Source organism: Brachycentrus maculatus, unplaced genomic scaffold, assembly GCF_059751285.1.
Source record: "Brachycentrus maculatus isolate JH-2025_06_01 unplaced genomic scaffold, ASM5975128v1 h1tg000992l, whole genome shotgun sequence".
In the NCBI taxonomy this organism is placed as follows: domain Eukaryota; kingdom Metazoa; phylum Arthropoda; class Insecta; order Trichoptera; family Brachycentridae; genus Brachycentrus; species Brachycentrus maculatus.
Window position 1 is genome coordinate 132,686 of NW_028281710.1, and position 25,209 is coordinate 157,894.

General features: G+C 30.1%; 1 protein-coding gene across 5 annotated transcripts; it reads right to left on the reverse strand.

Annotated features, from left to right (window-relative positions):
• Positions 1 to 25,209, reverse strand: LOC148299699 (ammonium transporter Rh type A-like). 5 transcript variants are annotated; one of them, XM_088275800.1, is made up of 10 exons: positions 25,184 to 25,200; positions 23,720 to 23,830; positions 16,650 to 16,902; positions 12,461 to 12,652; positions 11,480 to 11,622; positions 10,066 to 10,216; positions 8,498 to 8,799; positions 6,378 to 6,551; positions 5,452 to 5,578; positions 1 to 283 (listed from the first exon to the last, which is right to left on the reverse strand). In XM_088275800.1, exons 3-10 carry the CDS (start codon positions 16,816 to 16,818, stop codon positions 90 to 92), a joined length of 1,452 nt encoding a protein of 483 aa, XP_088131926.1. In that variant the 5' UTR covers positions 16,819 to 16,902; positions 23,720 to 23,830; positions 25,184 to 25,200; the 3' UTR covers positions 1 to 89. The 5 variants fall into 5 exon arrangements, with proteins under 5 accessions (XP_088131926.1, XP_088131928.1, XP_088131924.1 ...); XM_088275802.1 differs by lacking the exon at positions 23,720 to 23,830 and having other exon boundaries at positions 25,184 to 25,209; XM_088275798.1 differs by lacking the exon at positions 25,184 to 25,200 and having other exon boundaries at positions 23,720 to 23,859.

Sequence of the window (25,209 nt, forward strand, 5' to 3'; positions counted from 1 at the left end):
TTTTGTAAAAATTAAATAATATTTAATAAACATGATCAATCATAATTCAAATCAAATTAAATATGAAATACAAGAATACATCCGTTGTTCTAAAAATTATCCATAGGTATTTCTTGTTCAAAAGTTGGGTTTGTATGACTGAGGTCTTTGGGTATTTCAGTAGAAGGTTTTCGGATATCCGAATGAGACGATTCGGATGTGTGTGGTAGTTCCCAACCGAACTCATCGTCGTATTTTTTATTTTCTGGAAGAGACCCTACTAATGGCGTCCTGATGAAGAAACCTGGAAAAAACGCATATTTTCTATCAATGTGGGGCAAAAAGATGTATGATAGATGTTAGAATGGTGATAAATAAGGAAAAATGCAAGGCTGAGACAAGCATTATCGATAAAACTAAGAAAGTGTTGAAATGGTTTAGACATGTAGAACATATAAGTGAGAAAAGAAGTGTAAAACATATTTATGAAACTATATTATTGGAAATAGGAGAAAAGGAAGACTAAGTATGTCAACTACTTGAAATCGGTCAGACCAGGAGTAGGAATAATCGGTGAGTATGTATAAGTAGATGCGTGAAAGTGGATGAGGCGAAGATTGTTTGCAAAGATAGATTGCTGTGGCGTTCTAATCTCTCTGCCTACCCCTGTAGAAGCTGAGTGACAGTCAGTTAGTTTCTGCGTTTATGATGTGATATATCGCTCACTCCTTTCAACAACGTCATATATCAAAAAAAGTTCATTTTTCTGGAGATCGTTTTTAATGTTTAAGAATATAATAAAATGTATTACAAATAAATTTAACTTTTTTAACTTTTTACTGCGCAACAGATCTTTTTATGTAAAACCTGATATTAAGTATAGTTAAGAAAATAATTAAACATTACCTTTTCTTCAAAATGCAAAAACAACACTTTCTGCACTATAGCGGGTAAATATTAAGTTAAAAATATGCCGCTTTTGCTGGGATATAGTATATTTTCTGGGCATTCCGAAAACGTGCACAACTGAAAATGGTCGATTATTGAAATATGATGTTTTTGAAAGGAGTGAGCGATATATGAGTTTAATAGCACCACTGTATATAGCACCACTAATGTGTTTTACTAAGGTATGTGTTTGACCGACGTATTATAAAGATTTAGTCCGCCTCCGTAGTGTAATGGTCAGCATGCTCGCCTACCGTTCTGGAGGTCCCGGGTTCAATTCCCAAGGGGGTTTAATAAATATAAGTGATTTTTTCACTCTAATATTTATTCAATATTACACTGGACTGACCTGAAGTGGAGGGCTGATCACCTTTCCTTGATGTGTAATCGATCGAGATAACACTGCGTTTATATGAAGCAGTGCCCTATGCACCATTGGGGTACGGTAAGGGTTTTATTATTATTTTTTATTTATTGTAAATATACATGGTTAGTAATTTTCACTTAAATCGAGTGAAGGCTTAAAAAAATAAGTTGCGGTCCGTTTGGCAAAAACTTATTATTGAATTAATAAGCGAAATGTCGAAGAGATTAATAGTTGCACCTCCCCCGGTCTCTGTCCGAGAGCCTTTTTCAATTTATCAATATTAATAATCCGCACGGATAACAAGATTTATTTTTAAACTCAGACGCCGACAAAGATATGCTTAAAAGTAAACACACCTAAAGTCCGCAGAAATTAAGTCTGAACGAATTAATAACAAAAAAGTTTTTACATAGAATTGGCGTTTAATTTGTAGAACTCCATTTTAATTTATACATACTTATATTGAATATTAAAATCAAACACTGATTTTAAGAGTATACCTGTATTTTTTTTTTTAAATTAAAAATACATTAAATTAAAATTTGTGACAATTGTTTCCTTGTTATGGCATTTTCAACTACTGCGACAGTAGTTTAAAAAGATATAACAAGGCGAAACAACTGTCAATTTAATTTAATTTTGTTTGTTTTTTATAATAAAATACAATTTAGTAGACTCAAAAAATCAGTGTTTGACTTTCAAAATTTAATATATAAAAAACAATAAAGTTATTATTAAAATTAACTGGTAAATTATTTTGTTTGCAAAATTAATCTGTATATCAAAACGGTTAAAATGAAGGTAATTTTTTGGCCTTTATTATAAATTAATATTTATTACGTACCAGTATTCATTTATAGCAATTCTAACGACTGTTTTTTGGCAAAATTTTTCATGAATCATACGATATAAAATTAAAGTAACTTTAAACATAAATAGTAAATTCACTCACAAGTAGGTATTGCCTATAAAACTTGTAAAGTTAAAGCCTAAGCAGAACCATGGCCCTTATAAGCGGTGTTGCATAAGACGTAGCTAGATTTTAGAGTTACTTAATTAAGTTAAGATAATTAAAAAAACAGCGATTCTTGTAAAATATTTGATGGGAAGATTATTATAAATTTTATTTCATTAATTAATTATTATAAACCAATAAATGTTATTTTATTACTGTAGGTTTTTAAATAGTCATGTTAAAGCCTTCTACCTAACATTTTTATTGCAATTTATTTATTGTTTTGGCATTAACTTTGTGGTAAGACATGTTACAATGATTAAAGAAAACAATTGTTTTATACCACTTGAGTTTTATTAGTGACTACATGTTTCAGAAGTTAAACTTCCACCATTCAGTTATTATGTATACAGACCTGAAGGATGGAAGTTTAACTTCTGAAACATGTAGTCTTTAATAAAACTCAAGTGGTATAAAACAAGTGTTTTCTTTATTCATTGTATTTATTGCAACATAATTGATTTGTTTTTCTTCGTTTGATTACGCAGTTAAATTACCATTAAAGGGTTTTTAATTTTTTATATTATTAAAATCTAAAATGTGTTGTTAAAAATCGAGTGTAAATATATATTTTTTAATTTAAATTTATTTTATGGTTATTAAAATACTTTATTTTTATCTTTAGTTGTGAAGTGAGGTGTTTTACTGTGAACGTGTAATGACAGTGAAATAATAACCGAAAGTTCACATCATTTTGATTTAAATACTCGTGTATTTGAGAAAACATATGTGAATGCTACATTCTACACTAATTTTCTAAGTGTTTGCATGCATTTAAACTAGCAGATACAAACATTTGTTGATTCTGATAATTTTTAGCTACAGTTGAAAGAAGAAATACTGGGTCATTATCCTCTGGAACATCCCAGAAAGGATCGTCTCGATACAAATGATCTCTTGAATCCAAAAAGCCTGCCAATGGATGACGTAGAAGCTTACCTTATGTATCATGAAAATATATTAGAAATTAAAATTGAGATTACCAAGTAAAATTTAAATACAATCCTGAAATTTTATTGCAGTTTTAAATATTACAATATCCTTTTTGAACACAATAACTGTTTAAAAACCACTTCTTTATTCGAACAGTGACTTTTATTGTAGTGTTATCAAAAGCATGGATCGCCTTCAACCAGATAAGCTTTTAGCTATAAGGTTTTTGGAAAATGATTAAACGCTCTTTCATCCTTATTTAGAAACTATGCCTATTTGAAAAGTTAATTTTATAAATCCTCCACACTTGTCTATAAATCCGTGTCTTAAATCATGTTTTGTCTTGATTCAAAATTGGAAAAAATATTTTGTTAATAACAATATAATAAAGTTAATAACAATATAATAAAGTGCAGTGTACTCAAAGGTAATAAATTACAAAAGAGATGCACCATACACATAGATATATGATCTAAAGATAATAGAGTAGACCATGAAATAGATATACCAAAGTGAATGACAATATAATATTCAGCACCCTGTATTGAAACCATAGACATCGTCGGGCAAAACATACAATAGTAAATAATCCACAATCTCACGAGAAAAGAAAATCAGTAAAAAAAATGTGTCAGGAATCAGGTAAAAATTTCATTTAATTTCAGATTTATTTTCAATTGTTCTGGGTGTTTGTGTTGTATTTTTCACATTTAACTTCCCATCTTTACTATCCTACCAGCAGACTAGCATCCAAAATAGACGCTTTGCGGGTTATTCCTTTAATAATAAATAAAAAAGTTAATATAACTTTTAGTATTTTGTCATTATCAAGTGAAGATTTTTGTATATTGATATGTTCTATATACATATAATTATTATATAGTTTTTGTTAAAATAAATATGTCTAATGCTAATCAGAAGACAGACTAATATATTTTAATTACAGACATTTAGATGGAAAGGGTAGGAATGGGATATAAGAAAAATATCAAAACATCTCAAATTAAATTTCTTGAATTCATTTTTCAATTGGTGGTGATCGATTCATAGTCTAGCACCCATCCAATTACGTCACAGCGCCTTTTTTACTTATTCATTTTGTAGGGTGTAGAATTTTCGGACTAGGTTTGGATGAAGAAAATAAACCTTTCTTATCCACTCACTCCGTACAGATGCACACTTAGAGTCTGTCCTTTATTTTTGCATATTTTTTACTTACCTATTCGAATTAATATAAGAGTATTGGTATCATAGCCTATGTATCTAATGCACCTAATAATATTGAAAGCTGTCCCACCGCATGCCCAGATCTGATAAGGAAGCATCTAGGCTTCCTGACAGATCTGCACTTACTAAGCAATTTTTTTAAAAACTAAATTGAAAATGTGACACAATATAAAATTGTATCCCGATTTTACTGTGCATTTACATTTAAAAGCTTTCAATATACCTGTCACTGCCAATCTAAATAAATATAAGATTGTAAGTCCATCACCAAATTTTCTAGAAGTACCCCGGTGTAGGCAGTAAAAGGGATTAGTATTTAGTTAGTTATTAGTCAGCTAGATCCGATTCCGACTCGACGTTGGCCGGTACACAGACGCCCACAACCCCGACCAGCACAGCAGACAGACACGGAACAGTGAAAAGACATTTACAGATAATGGTCAGTCATCGCATTTCCACTCAACCATTATTCATCGACACTCTATTTAATATAATTATAAAGAAAAAAAGCATATGGGTTACGGACAGATCCCCTAACTTCGGAATATACGAGATTGGATGAGGATCAGAATCGTCGAGGCGCTGTTTAGAGCTGCCCAAGACAAGGATTATTACTTTCAAGTGATTGTCGACGTCAGGGAGACCTGACACGACAGAATTTGACATTAAATATACCCTTATATAATATTTTGTCTTCTTCAAACCTTTATCCGCACCCAGTGGTGCATAGGGCACTTCATCATATTAACGCAGTGTTATCTTGATCGTTAACAAATGAAGGAAAGGTGATCAGCCCTCCGCTTCAGATACCAGTCCAGGGTAAATATTGAATAAATATTAGAGTGAAAAAATCACTTACATTTATTTGACCCCCCCACTAGGAATTGAACCCGGGACCTCCAGAATGGTAGCCGAGCGTGCTGACCATAACACTACGGAGGCGGACATTTTGCGAATATTTTGTATATTCAATTAAACTCACCAGTTAATGCGCCAGTAACAATTGCAAGAGCTAGAGTAATCAATACACCCGCAAATTGGAACAAGGCTTGTTTTCCACTCGTTCTTCCTGTTGAATCGGTTCCGTTGTCAATGGCTGCTATTTGTTGCTAAAACGAACAATTACAAAATAAAATATATATAAAAAAAAATAAAATAAATTGATAAAAGCTTAATAACAGAACTAATGCATCTTATAATATGGGAGAGGTTTAGGAACGAGAAATAAGGGACGTCTACAAATACGCTGGGATGAGGATCTAAAAATGAATATCAACTCACAACATTTTGAGTGTGTCTAAATACTTGTTCACAAAATCTGGATTATCTCTAATTACAGGAGTTATTTTCATATTATTTTTGACATCAAAGATGAAGAAGAATATGGAAGTTTTTCATATGTTTCAAAATTGGTTCATATATATAGAACTTCCAAGAATTTGAGTAGTGTGGTTGTCAATAATGGGTAGAATTGGTGAATGTTACGCGTGTGTAAAATGATCACTTTAACCAGCCTATGACGGTCGTCAGCCCCGTAAATGCCCAGACTCCATACCCTTCTTTATCTTTGATGAGATGTCAAAAAATAATATACAGGCTTGTTTTTTATTTTCTTAATAATTTAAAGTATGATGATGCATAGTAAAATAATATGTTGTGTTTTTTTATACTTCGAATGTTGCTCATTGGACCCTTTGACGATTTAAATTTTAAACGGGAAAAATATTTTCTGATCAAATATGGAAAAAATGTAAATGCCCAGACTTCCGTATTCTTCTTCATCTTTGATGAGATATAATTTTTTTATTTGAATATTAACTCATTTATAACTTAGTATCTAACGATAAAGGCTTCTGAATATAGGAAAAATTAATATTCTGTGAAGACAAATTGTAGAAATATACGTACTTGGATATCCATTCCCATTGCTGGAAATATGGTGTAGAGTGAACTATTGTAGTTGCTTTCGTTGGCAAAAAGAGCCAAAATCATTGCGATTAATCCAGATAAAACTCCGGGCATTCCGTGAAGATTGTGGACTCCGCATGTGTCGTGCAGACGAAGGACTGAGGTTATCTTAGGCTGAAAGAGTAATACACAGGATTGATAAAAGTCATAAAAATTCAACATTTCAAAAATCTGTTTACAAAGTATGAAAGAAATCCTATGAATTGGAAAAGAACATCTTTGAATAAAAAACTTATTTGTGCTTAAAAATTAAGCAAAAAAGTTGCAGTATTAAATATGTATAGAGACAATACCTTATATTGTCTTAGAACGTAGACAATAAAATTGTATTCCTTATATGATATTCAAATAAACGTATGATAAAATAAAAAAATTAACATAATAAATAAAATAAAATAAAAACTTTTTTGGTACTTGTTTTCCAACCCGATACGACAAGCACCTTGTCTTCTTTATGGATAGCACCAAAAATAAAAAAAAGTGGATAAAACAAAGTTTGTGATATATTTTTTTAGAATAGAACGCCACACCACTCTGTCTTTGCAAACAATCTTCACCTCTTTCACATTAATGCTTCTCTTCATACATACCCGCCTATTATGTTGACCCTTAACCTGACCACTTTTAAGTACATATTTGAAATACTTGATCCAGCCAAGTTTTCCTCGAAGTGGTGTGGCGTTCTATTCTCTGAAAAAAAAAACTTATTTGTGCTTAAAAATTAAGCAAAAAAGTTGCAGTATTAAATATGTATAGAGACAATACCTTATATTGTCTTAGAACGTAGATAATAATATTGTATTCCTTATATGATATTCAAATAAACGTATGATAAAATAAAAAAATTAACATAATAAATAAAATAAAATAAAAACTTTTTTGGTACTTGTTTTCCAACCCGATACGACAAGCACCTTGTCTTCTTTATGGATAGCACCAAAAATAAAAAAAAAGTGGATAAAACAAAGTTTGTGATATATTTTTTTAGAATAGAACGCCACACCACTCTGTCTTTGCAAACAATCTTCACCTCTTTCACATTAATGCTTCTCTTCATACACACCCGCCTATTATGTTGACCCTTAACCTGACCACTTTTAAGTACATATTTGAAATACTTGATCCAGCCAAGTTTTCCTCGAAGTGGTGTGGCGTTCTATTCTCTGTCTTCCTTTGTAGCGAAGCGGCGGGATGGTTAGTTAGTTAGTTAGTTTTAAAGTAAATTAATCAGATAATAAGTTAAGTACTTGCATCTAAGGTAGACGTCTCCCGGGCAGACCACCTAAGAGATGGATTGACAGCTGGAAATCGACATCGCAGGAGGCTAATCACTTTAAAAAACAGGCCACAAGGCCTACACCAAGAAGCATAAATTAAGTAAGTGTCGGGTTGTGGTCCCGTGGTTAGTGTCGCAAACTCTTGAGCCAAAGTTTCTCAGTTCGATCCCACTCTACCACAATTCGATACCTATTTGTAATAATGAGCCGCCTAGGCTCACAGGAAAAGTATGAAATTGAAGTATTTTTGTAAATAATTCTGGAAATTGGGACACACATAATTTGTCTTGGACTTCAACTTTGATCATTCCCTTTTCCCCATTTCTTCCCTTCCTTCGAGGGAAGATCTGGAAGAGGTTCCAGGTATTTAAGTATTTTTTATGAAAAACACAAATATTTCTCTTTGATAATTATTTAAATTGATCGAAGATGTCGTAAGGTGGGGAAGGCAACGAAGGAGACAATGGTATGCGCATGTGAGGAGAATGGAACCACCCATACTCCCCTCACATCGCACTGTACGGCCAACCCCATGGTAGACTACTCCCGGGCAGACCACCAAAGAGATGGGTCGATAGCTGGGAATCGACGTCGCAGGAGACGAATCCCTCTTAAAAACAGGCAGCAAGGCTTATAATAATAATAAGAAGAAGTAGAAGAAGAAGAAAAGAAGAAGAAGAAGAAGAAGGATAAGAAGGAGAAGAAGAAGGAGAAGAAGAAGAAGAAGAAGAAGAAGAAGAAGAAGAATTATTTTTTAAAAAATAAGTAGAGAATTAGGCTTACAGTTAAGTACTTGTATCCAAGAACCGACAGGCATCCTGCGATCATTCCGACTAATAACGCGCCGAACGGGTGCAGCATCAGATTGCACACGGATCCCACAGCTACGCCTCCCGCCAGCGTGGAGTTCTGGACGTGGACCATGTCGAACTTCTTCTCCGAGCTGCTGAGGGACGACACGACGAACGCCGTGGCAGTGCAGGAGGCCAGGGACAGATAGGTGTTGATCACGGCGCGGTACTGTTCGTCTCCGACTACCAGACCACCGTTGAACGAAGGCCAGAAGACCCAGAGGAAAAGCGTGCCTATAAAGACATTCGTAAATTTATATCACTTAAATTCTATATTGTATTTATTTGATTTTTAATTTTCAATTTTTTTTATTTGGAAAAAAAACCAACAGAGAATAATAACATGTAAGTATACATCTTAATTATTGAAAAAAGCTCAATTACCGGTTTTCGCAGTTAAAATATTTTATTTAACAGTTAAAATATTTTTCTATTATTTAATAATAATTGTCCGCCTCCGTAGTGTAATGATTAGCGTGTTCAGCTACTGTGCTGGAGGTCCCGAATTCAATTCCCAGTGGAGGGGGGTGAAATATATATTAGTCATTTTACACTGTAAAATTAATTTATTACTACCCTGGACCCGCCCCTGAAGCGCAGGAGTGATCATCGGGCCCTTACGTAAGTAACGATTAAGATCAACACTGCGTCAATACGATGCAGTGCCCTATGCACCATTGGGTGCGGATAAGGGTTAGAAGAAGAAGAAAAAGACATTTCCACTTTCTCATACTAGTTACGCTGAGCCTCTCCAAAAAAGAGACTAAGCCCTTGTGCTTGGAGAGGGACTTACACTCATGTTTATTGATTGTATTTAAATAATGATATTCACAATACATATTTTTCTTTGTATTTTTTTTTCAATGAACATGTAAATTCTCATCATTTTTTAAAGAATTTTCTCTCTTTTTATATCTGTAGAGAGGTAATTGAAAAATTTGTTTCCCAAATATTTGTAGTTTTGTTGTAATTGTTTAGTGTCGCATTTTGCTACTATAAAATCATTTAGGAACTCAATAATGATGTTTGTTTGTGGATTTAAACGTTTATCACCCTTTAAAGGAAATCAATAATAAAAACAATGCTGTGTTTTAAAAATGTAAATAATTATAAGCAGGTACCTAACACTTTATATAAAAGTACAATATTTTTGGGTTTTTATAACAAATGAATTTAATTTATTTTTATTTAGTCGCCTTTTTATTTAATATTTCAGAATAAAAAACTTATCATATCAAAATTGAAAAAAAGATCTAAAAACAATTTATAAAAAAAAACTATTATTTTTATATAGCGTCTGATATTTTGACCAATTTTTTGATTGGCGAAAAACCCCGTTTATATTCTACTGGGATCAAAGATAATAAATATTATATTTTAATTCATTTGAATATTAGTAATTATCATTAGTTATTAGTTTTATTGAAATATACCGAAGGAAATTCTTCTCCAGCAGTTCAAGGATACCCAGATCTGCTTGTTAAAATTATTATAAATTACCAATCATGGCGAATAAGTCGGAAGAATAGCTTGCTCCTTCCAATTCATTGGATGAAGGGTCGTTCTCCTTGGGTCTAAGCATAAAACTCACGGCAAGGCCGAAATATGCTCCAAAGGTGTGCACAACGATGGACCCGCCTACATCCGTTATCTAAGGAATAAAAATTATAAATGTGAAATATTTTAATATTGGTATTTGCATGTAAAAGATGTGCAAACAATATGTACATCAACATATTAATTTGGCAAACATTTTAAGATAGTTTATTTAAACTATTTTCTCTTTATTTGTTTAAACTTTTATTACTAATCTGAAAAAGTGTTTTTCGTAGTAAAATTTTACGTTTGATACTAACATAATCCATCACTCTATGAGCTTGTAGGATGACAAAACTATAAAAGAAGATTATTATTATAAGGCAATTTTTACGCATTTGCGACCCCTAATAAAGAAGTTCTGTCATCCCATGAACTCGCTTAGTGTATTATATGTTGAAGAAAACCTGATTAGAAATTGCTTAAAAGCAGTTTATCTGGGCTTCAATATATTTTATGTATTTTGTACGTTAAGTTGTAATTCATTGATAAATAAAAATAGTTGAAAATTTGTTCTTAATTATGGCGTTATTGGTGCGATTGAAGGAAGAAATTGAAGCAAAAAACAACCGAAATGAAGAAGGTTTATCAGTAATCCCATTAATTACTCAGTGATGTGTTATATGTTAAAAAAAGCAGAATAGAAACTGCTGAATTATCAATTTATTTTTATTTTAATGTATTTTGTATGTTAAATTGTAATTCATTAGTATAGAACTATAGAACATATTCATAAAAAATATGAAAAAAATTGTGTCAACAAAAGGAATTTAGAATACGTATGTATCCATACCTAACCCTACAGCATTTTAATATTTCGGTATCCTTCGTAAAACATATTTAAAACGTTTCCAGAATAAAATATTCATACATTATTTAAATTTGAATACAAAATCCATTTGTAACATATAATAACATCAAATAATGCCTTAAACCTTTACATGTAATTATTATTGTAATACAATACTAAACTCTTTCAATTAAAATTCATTTTATCATAAAATTATATAAAATCATGGTTTTCAACTCCTGCCGTGTTGTGTTTATAGTTTTGTCTAGCCACACACCAGTCTCACGATGTCAGTTACGACGAAACCCGGTTGCTGGTCAAATAAAATTAATGTGGAAAAAGTTACATTGTTGTTATTTTATTATATATTTAAAACGTTCAAAGAAAAGGTCTTAGTTCAGTTCTCATTGTTACATGCTGTATTGTACCTTAAATACATAGATGCATTTTTCATTTTGAATAGAGTTGAAACTTTCGGGTTGACATGTTCACAATGTTTAGCATAGTATAATATGTTCAAGTTTGTACCTTCAATACGTCAATCAGTAAATATTCATTGGCAGCGAAGATTACGATCTCCACAATACCCATTACAATAAGTTGGAAAAAAGTTGTCTGACCCAAGACTGCTCCCATGGATATCAACACACTAGCTGCAGCGATATCGGCTCCTGATAACATTTATATAAATACATTAGAAAAAGACAAGTACATGCTGATGAATGTTGACAAATATAAAGTTAAGGTTTTTGGTAAAGATGAACAAGGCTTTTTTTCCATGTAACGCGGTGGAACGACGTTCCGCCACCTATTATCACGGATATTTTATTTTATTTTAATAAACAATTAGACGAAACAATGTTTGCATTCGTTATTACAATCTTTATTTATACAATTAAACAAAATAATAAACTAAGGTATTATAATAAATATTTAAAAGATATATCAGATTAGAAAAATAAGTAAAAAGCTTGACATGTAGTGAGTTCTTTTTGGTAAAAAAAGCCCTAAAGATGTATAATCTAGTTTTGAAAGAAACTGAGATGGTTTTTGAAAGAGAGGAATAATTTGGGTTTCAAAAGAAACTGGAATGGTTTTTGAAAATAATGAATAATCGGGGGTTGGAAAAAATCAGGCTTTTTGAAGTTGTGGTTTTTTAATGAGAAGAATAATGAATATATGGGTGTAAAATATTAGTAAATGGAAAAATTACGGAACAGATAGTGTTTTCCAGGGACAGAAAAATTGATAAATAAATTTAAAAAAGTGTGAATGGTGCGTCAAATTCAGTTAAAGCAAATGAAATCCTACATCCCGATATTTTTTTATTATTTTTATTAAGCCACCACTCGTTTACGTACAATGATTTTAGATGTTTTACGACATCTACAATATCGATATCAACATTTTGTTTATGATATCTACAATAAATCTCTAAAGTTTAATTGATTTTTCGGGGAAAATTATTAAGGAATATATGCACTGCATGTTTGCTTTTGCAAAACTCACCTATTAGGGTTTTAAGGCTAACAAGAATCTTCCCATCTTCCATCGTGAAGAACCCTCTGCAGACGATGGCCCACTGAATCATGAGGGCTGCCAAAAGGAGGTTGAACCCAACAGCGCTGTATCCATATCGTTTGAGAAAGGTCATAAGAAAACCAAATCCAATAAAAATCATGACATGGATATCCTGAAACACTGAAAAATAAAACGGATAGCGTTTATTATAAAAGTCATTCGTTTTTTGTGATTCATTTTAAAATTTCTATTCATAGCTTTATTTATATTACGATTCGAAAAATCTACTGTATATTATTTCTTCGTCGACGTCAATTTGTGAGGTTAGTAGTTTTTTTTAAGCAGAAAACTTTTATTAAATTGTAATATGCGTTGCTATAACCCTACACAATTATAATTTATTTATTAAAATCTTCTTGTTAAGATTATAAATATATATGTGGGTTTATTGCTAAGAAGCAATATCTTCCAACCAACCAAAACAGACTAGTGATACTGGTGATAGAGGGCAGGTAATGCTTGTGTATAAGTATTAAGAAAAAAATATTATTAATTGCAATATGAATAGAGAGACTTATGTCATTTTTTCAAAAGTATGTACTCGTATATGAATTTACAGATGAATTTATATGTATGTTTATTTTCATTTATGTTTAAAATTAAAAAAAGAAAGGCGTTGAAGGGGGAACCAAGAAAGAACGATGTGATTCACGAATAGGGTTAAAATATAATATTGAAATAATATTAAAACTATAATCAAAACATTCAAATAATTTTACCCATCAAATTGGTAGTGTTTTCTAGAATTTCATATTGTCTGGGCTCCCCTCTAGTTGAAGGTGTGTATTCCACGAGCCCCACAAATATCACTAACATGGCAGCTTGAATAAATCCACAGCAGATCGTCATTTTCAACATTTGTATTCGGTTCCATGTAGCCCTGTTATTTTGGTGAAACGTGCGTGCGCGTACATTTGTCGACTCCATTATTATAGAGTATAAATTCAAAAAATATAAGACCTTTAGTTTTACAAAAGTGTAGGGCCTGCACTGGAAGAGAGTCGCTTCTAACAGAAAACTGTGGTAGTCCAAGAGGAAGGCCTTTGTTCAATACTGGGCACACGAATAAGGCTGAAGAAAGTAGTAATTTTACAATTTAACTGCGAAAAAACGTTCTTCATTTATTAAAAGTCAATAATTTTTTTGGTAATAAATTATATTTAATTCCAAATAATTTTGTACTAAAAACGAAAAATGACAAAATGATGAAAAATTTATTTGACAAAATAAAAATAAAATTTGATAATTTAATTTATGATAATTTTAAGGGAGATGACTGTTAAATTCAGGAATTATTCAACAAAACGTTATTACGACTTGAATTATTATATTTTATTGTAATATTGTGCTTGACAAACGCGTCTGCAACTGAACGAAGTCCCAAGTAAGCAAAACGATATTCTGTATCTTCATTTTCTCGAATACATTACAGTAAACCCCCCTATAACGTTGAAATAGGTACCGCGTTATCGGAGGAAACTTAATAGGGGTTCAATAAATTAAAATGGTATTTTAATTTAAAATGACTCATTTCAGTCATTTCCGCTACTTAAAATGTAAAAATACAGTTTCAAATATCAACCCCTCATAACCCCTATCCGCCTCTGTTTATGAATGGTCAGCACGCTCAGCTACCGTACCGGAGGTCCCAGGTTCAGTTCCCAGGGTGGTCAAATAAAAAAGTGATTTTTCACTCTAATGTTTATTCAATACCACCCTGGACTAGTCTCGAAGCGGAGGGCTGATCACTTAAGTCAGAGTTTCTCGGCTCGAACCCACTCTACCACAATTTGATACCTATTTCTAATAACCGAGAGTATGAAATTGAAATGTTTGTGTAAATAATAAAAAAAGTTCCCTCCGATAACGCGGTACCTATCTCAACGTTGTAGGGGGGTTCGCTGTATATATAGGGTAGGAACAAAAGAAACTATTTTTATTTGTCTATTTTTACATATATCTTATAATCTTTGTTCCTCTTCGAACAAATAAGCGGAAGTTTTGAAGGCAGGGCCGGCGCTAGGGAAATCTCGCCGCAAACATTGTCTCGTTAAATTTATGCGCTCCATAAGAACAGTTGTAAAGGTTCAGAGTTGTGGGCGCATTTTATTTTCTTATTTCCAGATAACCAGATATACCGTGTTGATTTATTTACATCTCTGCTGTATTGAAATTCGAGAATAAAATATATGTTCAATAAATGAATCATACTTAATTGTGAAATTCAATTTAAAAATATTCACAATATTTTAATTCCGTTCACTTTTGGTTTGCAAAAAAAAACCAACAAATTTTGGGTTGAATATCTTTTTAAAAAAATAATTTTTAAGTAGGATACAAGACAGAATTTGTGAACAAACATCAGGACTCACTCGAGATATCTATATAAATAAATAAAATATTATTGTTGACAATTATAGATAACGGAAAATATCCTGTCATAGGCTGGTTAAGTGATTACTTTACACACGTGTAGCATTCACCATTCTCGCTACAACCACATTACTTAAATTTTGAAAGTCTATGAAAGTATATACCACATATGATCAATCTCATCTCCAATAAAATGTAAAATATTATAGCTCCTATGTAGAGAACCCAGATTTGTAGGGCCTAAGTGACTAAGTAGGGCCATGATAGGCAGTGTTGCATAAGACGTAGCTATATTTCAGAGTCACTTGGACGTTAGGTATTAAAAAATCACATGTTAAGACTTTTAAATTCTCATTTCAATATGTTTCTGAATTAAATCGCTCACTCCTTTCAATAACGTCATTTATCAAAAAACTTTATTTTTCTGGAGATCGTTTTTAAAGTTTGAGAATAAAATAAAATGTATTAAAAATAAATATCAAGCCACGTTTTGAACTTTTTACTGTGCAACAGATGTTTTTAGGTAGAACCTGAAGTTTTTTCTCCATTTGAAAAATATTAAGTACATTTAAAAAAATAATAAAACAATACCTTTTCTTCAAAATGCAAATACAACACTTTCTGCCCTGTAGCGGGTAAATATCAAGTTTAAAATATGCCGCTTTTGCTGGGATATAGTACATTTTCTGAGCATTCCGAAAACATTCATAACTGAAAATTGACGATTTTTTTTATATATGACGTTGTTGAAAGGAGTGAGTGAAATGGAATCGTAAAAAAAAGTAGTTCATTACATTTACATGATTTAACTAGTCATCGTAAAAATTCTGCTGTAAATATTATTTCAAGACATCCTTGATATTATGTTTGAGGTGGATTTTATTTTATATAAAAGAGTCAGTACAAAACAAGGGTCGATTTTATTCAGGTTTTCAGGGCCCTATTTTTTTAGGGAAAGAAATTCATTTAAGTTTTTTACGAAGTTTCAGGATATTTTCAGTTCTCGTTGGGATTTAAGGGGAATTCACACTCTTCTTTGTTCAGATTCTCAGTATCCTTTGTTTTGTTTTTTTTTTCGAATATCGGGAGATATAAAGAAACCCCTTGGGACACCTCATTCGATAACGGTGGCACATCCGAACGTATCTCAACGAAGAGAAACCTTATATTTGAGGGTATTAATCAGTCAAAACAGTGATCTACAACCCTCAGTTCGCGGACCAGAACCGGTCCGTGAATCAAATGGCGTTGAGTTATAAAAACTACGAGACGACAATTCAACCGGTGTTATGGATTAAAGTCAGAATCCTGAGATTCCCACAACACCACTCAAATCCCTTTTGCCAATTCCATCATCCGATATGTGTGAAATAAGCTTTTATGCAGTGACAGAAACCAAAACCAAAAAAACGGAATAAACAGGACGCAACCAACACTTTCATTGTCTCCTATTAACCCCAGATGAAACAGTTCTGTTGCAAAGAAACAAGCTAAGGGTTCTCATTCATTTAGCGTTCTAGTGCGTTTAAATGTGAAATCACTTTTTATATATTTTTACTGTAACTGTATTTTATTTAAATTAAATTAAATAAAAATGATTAAACTGAAACAATCTTAAACATAAATAATAAATGAACACTCTCCCTTCATAAAAAATTGTAAAATTACCAAACGTTGGCCGGTACGTAGCGATAAAAAGATTTGGGACCACTGGGTTAAAATATATATTTATTTTAATACTTACTAGCATAACTTGAATTCATTTCACTCTGTTTCGTCCTTTTAATGGAGGCATCTGCAGCCTTGTCGTAGTCCGTTAGGAATCCATATGTAATTATTAGAAGAATTTGGAATATCATAATGATAAATAAATCAAATTTCACGCAGGAAACCATTTTTGACAGTGATCCCATCTAGCGGTACTCCTCAGAACTAATGTAGTTTAAAACGGTTCGTGTCTCATATGAATTTCGTGGCTAGTGCTCAACAGATGTCACCTGCAAAAATAAATAAAAGTAAGATGATACAGATTTCTCATAAAAGTTATAAAAACAAACCCGTAATATCATTATTTTATATTTAGAGGCTTGTCAGTAGGTAAGGTAGTAAGGATAGAAAATTTTAATTTGAAATATAAATTACCGGAAATTACTTGAAATATAGATTAATTGGAAAGAAATATTTATTGAATTCAAACCACAATAAGCGGGAATGGAACCCGCGAATGCCCAATATTCATTATTATTTTCATACAGTATATTAATAGCTTCTTTGTCTCTATAGAGATTTTTTCGAAGTTTTGAACACAATCAGAATATTGTAAATGGATCAGAACAGCTTTCTGGATGGAAAGGGCCGAACGGGTGTTTACTTTGAGCTTTTTCTGTGTATATAACATGAAATATAAAGAAAGTTAAAATTCATAATTACGTTTTATTGTTCAAGGTAGTTTTGGCTGGAGGATTTGCTTCGGAAGGCAATTTAATATATTGTGGAAAAAAAGATGAAAAAATAATAATATTTATTTAAAGTTATTTTTCATTACTTTTGATTTTAGCAAGCTTTTTATTTATTTGGTCATGAGTTGTCGACTTATCGTACAAAAATGATTTTTTGTTCATTCGGTGTGAAATTTCACATACTTAGTTGTCTTGTATTCAAATAAATTCTTTCTTTCACCTAAATAAAAGCTTAAAAGCGCAGGTGAAAAGCTATTAACATTAAATAGCTTACTTATTAGGTGTTATCCATATTTTGTTAAAAGAAAATAATTTAATTTACGAATAGATTTGCAAATAAACACATCTAGAGATTGAAAATATTTTTTTAACATCTCGGTAAAAGTGTTTTTCTCCCATTTCAGTTAGATACTTCAAAAGTAAAATGTAATTAAACTTTTTATTAGCATTTCATCGAAAATGAAGAAGAATATAGAAGTCTGATTATTTACAGCATTTATGGCCTGTCGTAGGCTGGTTAAGTGATTACTTTACACAATGCAACATTCACCATTTTACCCATATCAAACGTGTATAAAGTGATCACTTAACAAGCCTATGGCAGGCTATAAGCCGTGTAAATGTCCAGACACCCATATTCTTCTACCTCTCTATTGAGATGTCAAAGAAATGTAAAAAATAACTTCTAAATGGAGGATTCCCAGAATTGTGAACAAGTATTTGGACAAACTGAAAATTTTGCGTAATTAAATGATTTATTTTTGTTGAAATATTTATCACACATTGTTTCAGCGGTGGGTTGCAGGGGGCTCGGAGGGGCTCGCGCGAGTCCCTTGTTAAGTTTGTTGCCCTTTGTTACACTTTGTTGCCTTTTGAAATTTCTCGAGAAATGTCGTGCAAATTTTCTTTATTGTTGAATATTTTGTTGTTGCATATTAATTATTTTTTTATTTATTTTTCATTATTATGTATTTTAGATAGTAAAAACAAAATGACACCCCCCCCTTCCCCCTCCCCTTGCTAAAAAATTGGCAGCCCACCCCTGCATTGTTTACTATCCCCACACGATGATACATACAGGAAAGCAGTATTATTTTTATCATAAGTTACATTAAGGCAAGGTCATCAGACCCGCTCTTCAGATAGTTCAAGGTGATTTTGTATAAATAATAAAGTGAAAAATCCTAAAATTTATTAAAACCCTCTGGGAATCGAACCAGGGACCGCTAGCACGGTAGCCCAGTTCACCATCACTAAACTACTTTATTTTACCATGCATAAACTTTGCTCTCCAAAAAAACTGTCGTAACTGACGTTTACACGGGATTACAGTTTGGGACAGTTTTATTTCTATATTCTATTTTTCATATGCTCGCTGAGTTTCATACTTGTACTATTCACCATTTAACGGGTTACAAGTATTTAAGTATTTTTGTAAATAAATCAATAAAAATGCAATCCTTCCGAAATTAACCTTTTTCATATCTTGAACGCATAGCATAAATTTTATATTAAATTTATGAAAATAACTGCGAACAAAAATGCTCTACTGTATGTAATATGTGTAATTTGTGCGATCCTACTGGACACATATTGTCATATATGTACATATATAAATGTGTTATATGTGTGGTTACGTATGTTTTTTTTTGTATAGAAAAGATCCACTACCTTGTGACTCTAGCCCGACCAGGTACTTGTAAGTAAAACTTTTTAAGGTTTTAAAATAATTTTAAATTTTTCAGATCGACCAAACGAAAGTTAATTTTTTCATATCATAGAAGTAATCATAATTATTTTAATAAAAAAAAAACACAAGTTAAGGTAAAGTAAAATACAAATTTATTATAAAAAATATCTGCACTTATTGAGTTGGTATATTTTTTTCTAGGGGGAGTTGTAGAGAAACTAAAAAAAATAAATGTAGTCAAATGCATGTCCACTAAGTTCTACTAATACCAAAAATAAGCCAAATATCAACAACACCTGTATATTATTTTATTTTTTTATTTTTTGACATCTCATAAAAGATGAAGAAGAATATGGAAGTCTGGGCTGACTACCGTCATAGGCTGGATTAAGTGATCACTTTACACACGTGTAACATTCACCAATTCTACCCATTATTCTTCTTCATCTTTGATTAGATGTCAAAAAATAATATGAAAATTAACTCTTACAATAATAGGTATGCCCAGACTTCCATATTCTTTTTCATCTTTTATGAGATGTCAAAAAATAATATGAAAATTAACTCCTATAATTGGAGATAATCCAGATTTGTGAACAAGTATTTGGACACACTCAAAATGTTCTAAACATCTGTATATTAATTTTTAAATATAATAATAATTTAAAATATGATATATGCTCACTTTGAAACACTTACAAGACACTATGTAAACATGTTTAGTTATCGAAAGCGAGACGCCGACGTATAGCGTGTACGCTACGTAGATGTACGGATGCACGTAGAATGAAGGTACGTAGGTTAGCAGTACGTATAACCTCTTCACGTACCGTAATGTAAGAGGCTTCAATGTACACTGTCGTGTTTGCCGATCCGACATCCTGCTTTGTTGACCCTTCTGATAACGATGCAGTGATTGGTTTACTACTTGGACACGAACAATGATTCCCAATGTTTGGAGCTAAATTAATACCACCGGATTACGGTCATTTCACATCAAGAGATTGGAATCATAGCCAGGGATTTAGCGTTAGTTAACGTAATTTATCAGTCACAGGGAAAATCAGTTATAAGGCAAAATAAAATAGAGGTACTCGTGTGACCTGTGTCATAAATATGAATTCGTGTCGGGTTGTGGTCCACTCTACCACAATTTGATACCTTTTTCTAATAATGAGCCGCTTAGGCTCACAGAAATAGCGTGAAGTTGAAATATTTGTTTAAATAATAAGACACAAATATTACCCTTTAAAAATTAATAAACTGTTTTACTTGGTACTCGTAAATACCATAAATTCTTATAACATAAAGAAGAATATGGAAGTCTGGGTATTTACAGGGCTTACGACCGTCTTAGGCTGGTTTAAGTGAACACTTTATACACGTGTAATATTCACCAATTCTACTATGATTGACAACCGCACTCAATTTCTTGGAAATATATATATATATATATATATATATATATATATATATATATATATATATATATATATATATATAGATAAATATATATATATATATATATATATATATATATATATATATATATATATATATAGATAAATATATATATATATATATATATATATATATATATATATATATATATATATATATATATATATATATATATATATAGATAAATATATATATATATATATATATATATATATATATATATATATATATATATATATATATATAGATATATATATATATATATATATATATATATATATATATATATATATATATATATATATATATATATATATATATATATATATATATATATATATATATATATATATATACATATAAATATATATATATATATATATATATATATATATATATATATATATATATATATATATATATATATAAATATATATATATATATTTATATATATATACATATATATATACATATTATATATATATATATATATATATATATATATATATATATATATATATATATATATATATATATATATATATATATATATATATATATATATATATATATATTTATATATATATATATGTGTATTTATATATATATATATATATATATATATATATATATATATATATATATATATACATATATATATATATATATATATATATATATATATATATATATATATATATATATATATATATATATATATATATATATATATATATATATATATATATATATATATATATATATATATATATATATATATATATATATATATATATGTATATGTTTATTTAATTTTTTTTTAAATTTACTTAATAGATAACCATGATGAGAGCTTAAATATTTAGATAAATTGAGATGCTCTGTTTAAAGATTCTCATCGTAAAAACTTCAATGACAATTTTAAACAAATGACTAATTTATGTACATAATTACTTATTTTATCACGTTCAAAAGAAACAATGAAATCTGGTACACAAGGATTGTTCCACAGAGAAGTAAAATGATAGTTATAATTCAGAATACATAATATGTTTACTTATCGTCATTCTCGTAATAATTTTTGTTGTTGTATTACTTAAAATCGATGATATAAATAGTTGGGAAAACATTAGTCACCTCTTATAAATATAGGAAGATAAATGTCTATACAATTATTTGATTGCGTATTGTATATCCGATTATATTAGGTATACGTATGTTTTGTTCACCTCCGTAGTAGAACGGTTAGTGCGTTCATCTATCGTGCTGGAAGTCCTGAATTCGATTCCCGAAGTGGGGTCAATATAAATATAAGTGCCTTTCACTCTCGTACTTATTTAATTTAACCTTGGACTGGTACATGAAGGCTGATCACTCTACCTCCATGTAATTAACGATTAAGATTACATTGAGTCGATGGGATGCAGTGCCCTATGAACCATTGGATGCGGATAAGAGTTTGAAGAATAACGCATACATGATAATTTTCACGTATTGATAGCGTATAATTTACACGAGTAAGAGCTAGTATGGGTATACTAGAAAATTAAAAATCTTCAACCGAAAACCTTTTTTTACGTCCTAAAATTCACAGCGATGATATTTTTTCACAATATTTTGAGTGTTCCAAATACTTTTTCCACTAATCCGGATTTATCCACATGGAAGTTAATTATACATTTTTGATGGATGCAAAGTGATTACTTTACCAGCCTTTGACAGGTCATAAGATCAGTAAATATCCAGACCTCTATATTCATCTATATGGAGATGTCATAAATGTATGATATTTTTTATTTCACATAATTTCTCAGTTTTACTTGCCATAATTTTTCCAACGGTTTTCCTTTTTTTTTGGTTTTAATTTTTTCAATACGAGACGAGTTTTATTTTAAGTGATATTTTTGAAATCGTGAGCTGAAAATTCATTATTTCAAATGTTCTTAAAATTAAAGCGTATTTATATTTTTTATTTGTGGGTATTTTTTAAAATTTTTATAATTGCGTCAGTGAAAGTAATATGTCTAATAAGTATTTAAACACTTGTATTAGACCACTAATTGATTTTTTATTTCATTTTGCACTAATCGTGTGAAATGAAATAAAACTTAAATAAATTATAATTAGTGGTCTAAAACAAATGTTTCATTTTTTATAATCAACATATCATTCCACAAAGTTAATACCAAATCAACAAATAATATTATTATCTATGTTATTGTAATATTCTACTAAACTGGATTTTTTTTCCATAAAAATAAAACTAATTTTAACGTTTGTGCGCTAAGGCATCGATATATGTATGTATGCATTTCAATTTTCCATCACCGTGCACCGGGGAAATCAATTTATTACCTCAAAGAATCTTTTTCGAGGTACGGAACTCATTTCACAGGAAAAATAATTATGCCTTCTATATTTCATCTTATGCCGGTTTCCGTGGGAAATCAAAGTATGATTTCATTTGAATACAGAAATTTCATATAACGTATGTAAAGGATATTAAATTCATAATTTTATCGTTACTTAATTGAATTTCTAGGGTAGGATTAAATTTATATTTAACGATGTAGAAAATAAGAGTACATTTTTTGTTTGACAAGTTTAAATTGTTTTCATATAAAAGATTAATCCTTTTTAAACAAAAATATAAATATAATTAAACAAAATGAATTATTTTCATTGTTTTACACACATATACATAAATACACACACATACATAAATACACATAAATACAAATTTTTACTCCACTATTTATTATAAATAATAAATAGTGCAGTAAAAATCTTACATACTTATTGACTTTAACCCTTGTAGAGAAATAAACACAGACAAAACAGTAGATATGTCAACTTTATATTATAAAATATTTTATAAAATATATATATATATATTTTTAATTTTTATATTATATTATAAATAAATGAAAGTTATTTCAGACAACTATGGTAGACCATATTTGTAGCTTAAAAAAGGACTACGGCTGGATGAAAATACTTTACGTAAGAGAATAACGTATGAATGTATCAATAAAATAAATAAATAACTTTTTTTCGGTTGGTACCGATTCGTATTATTTATCCAATTGGATCACGATATTTAAAAAAAACCTTAACCTATTTTTTCCACTTGGTATTAAATAATAAAATCATTTTACACAGTAGGTTCTCATAATAATTTCATAAAGAAAACAAAACATTACCGAAAATGGCGATCACGAAGTTTATGAAAGGGTAGTTTTCAGTTTTCAGCGAGGAGCGTTGATGCAGCCTGAAAGATGGACAGGCGCGCACCCCGATGATTCCTGAGAAGACTAATCCAGAATATTTAAATTTTATTACTGCTCTAATTGCTTACGTTGGTAGAACACTCTAGTTTTTAATCTATTGTTAACTTTTATAGTCGAACTCAGTTCTAGAGTATCAAAACATGCCTGAAAACCTTTTTATATATATATATATATTTTTTAGTAATGTTAGTATATATCGAAACCGGTAGACAAAAACTCTCGTTGAGTTGTTAAATACTTACATTACTTATATTTTTGTAAAGAAATATTTATGTTAAAATGACCAACCAACTTACAAAGTAAATGATTTAAATATTTATTGTAGAATATCTGCTGAGATTAATATCCGAAAAGTATTACATTTATATAATATTTATTTACAAAAATGTTAGTAATATTAGTATAAACCACTCACCATGATTTTTTTATCTACTGGTTTTGAGACGTACCCGTCTCTTCATCAGGACAATTACTACAACAGCATACAAACAATACTACACGTCACCACCACAGCACTATTTACATACTTACAACTGCACAAAATGTTGATCACATCCATTTTTGGTCGACTAACTATTATAATGAAAACGCATATATGAGATGGCCAAATGATAAAAAAATACTCAGCATTTTAAATCTACCCACAACCTTTATCTATTATAATTATGAATAGCTTTTCAATACATGGTTTCGTTATTTAATGACTTTATGGACAATGGAACCAGATTATACGCCTTTATACAGTAATATTCACAGTTTCTTGACCAAATAAAGTATATGTTTGATTTTGTTACATGCTTTCGTTGTTTTAATTTTTTTTGCAATTCACAAAACTTTATAATTACAAATACAAAAAAAAATTTTCATAGAAAAAAGATTCCACAAAGGCATGGCCTGTGTGGGTATACATTTTATTTAAGGTTATAATAAGGGGCATTGGCAATAATACAATATATATCAGGAATAAAAATAGATTAAAAGTGCTAATGTAAACTACAAATATTTGATTTTAACAGAAAACAAAAAATTAAAAACAAAAGATAATAAAAAAAAAATTACACTCTGTGTGTTATACGTTTAAAAGAAGAAATTACTGAGATATGTTTTTTTAAATTAATAATATAAGCAAAAGATTTAATCGAAAAAACTTACTTAAGAAAAAACGATAATTAATGTCTAACATATAGTCTTCATGGAATGAATTAAACAATTTTTGATCTTGTGGGTATATGTATGTGTGTGATATTAGTCTCACCAATTTATTATTTAAAATTTAAACACGTATATGAAATATTAGAAATGTTTTGAAATTCACCTACTCAATAGAGGTTTCTGGTATATCTATATTATGTTAAAATTTGTGTTGTTCATACATACCCGTTTGCGAGACGAAGAATCTATCT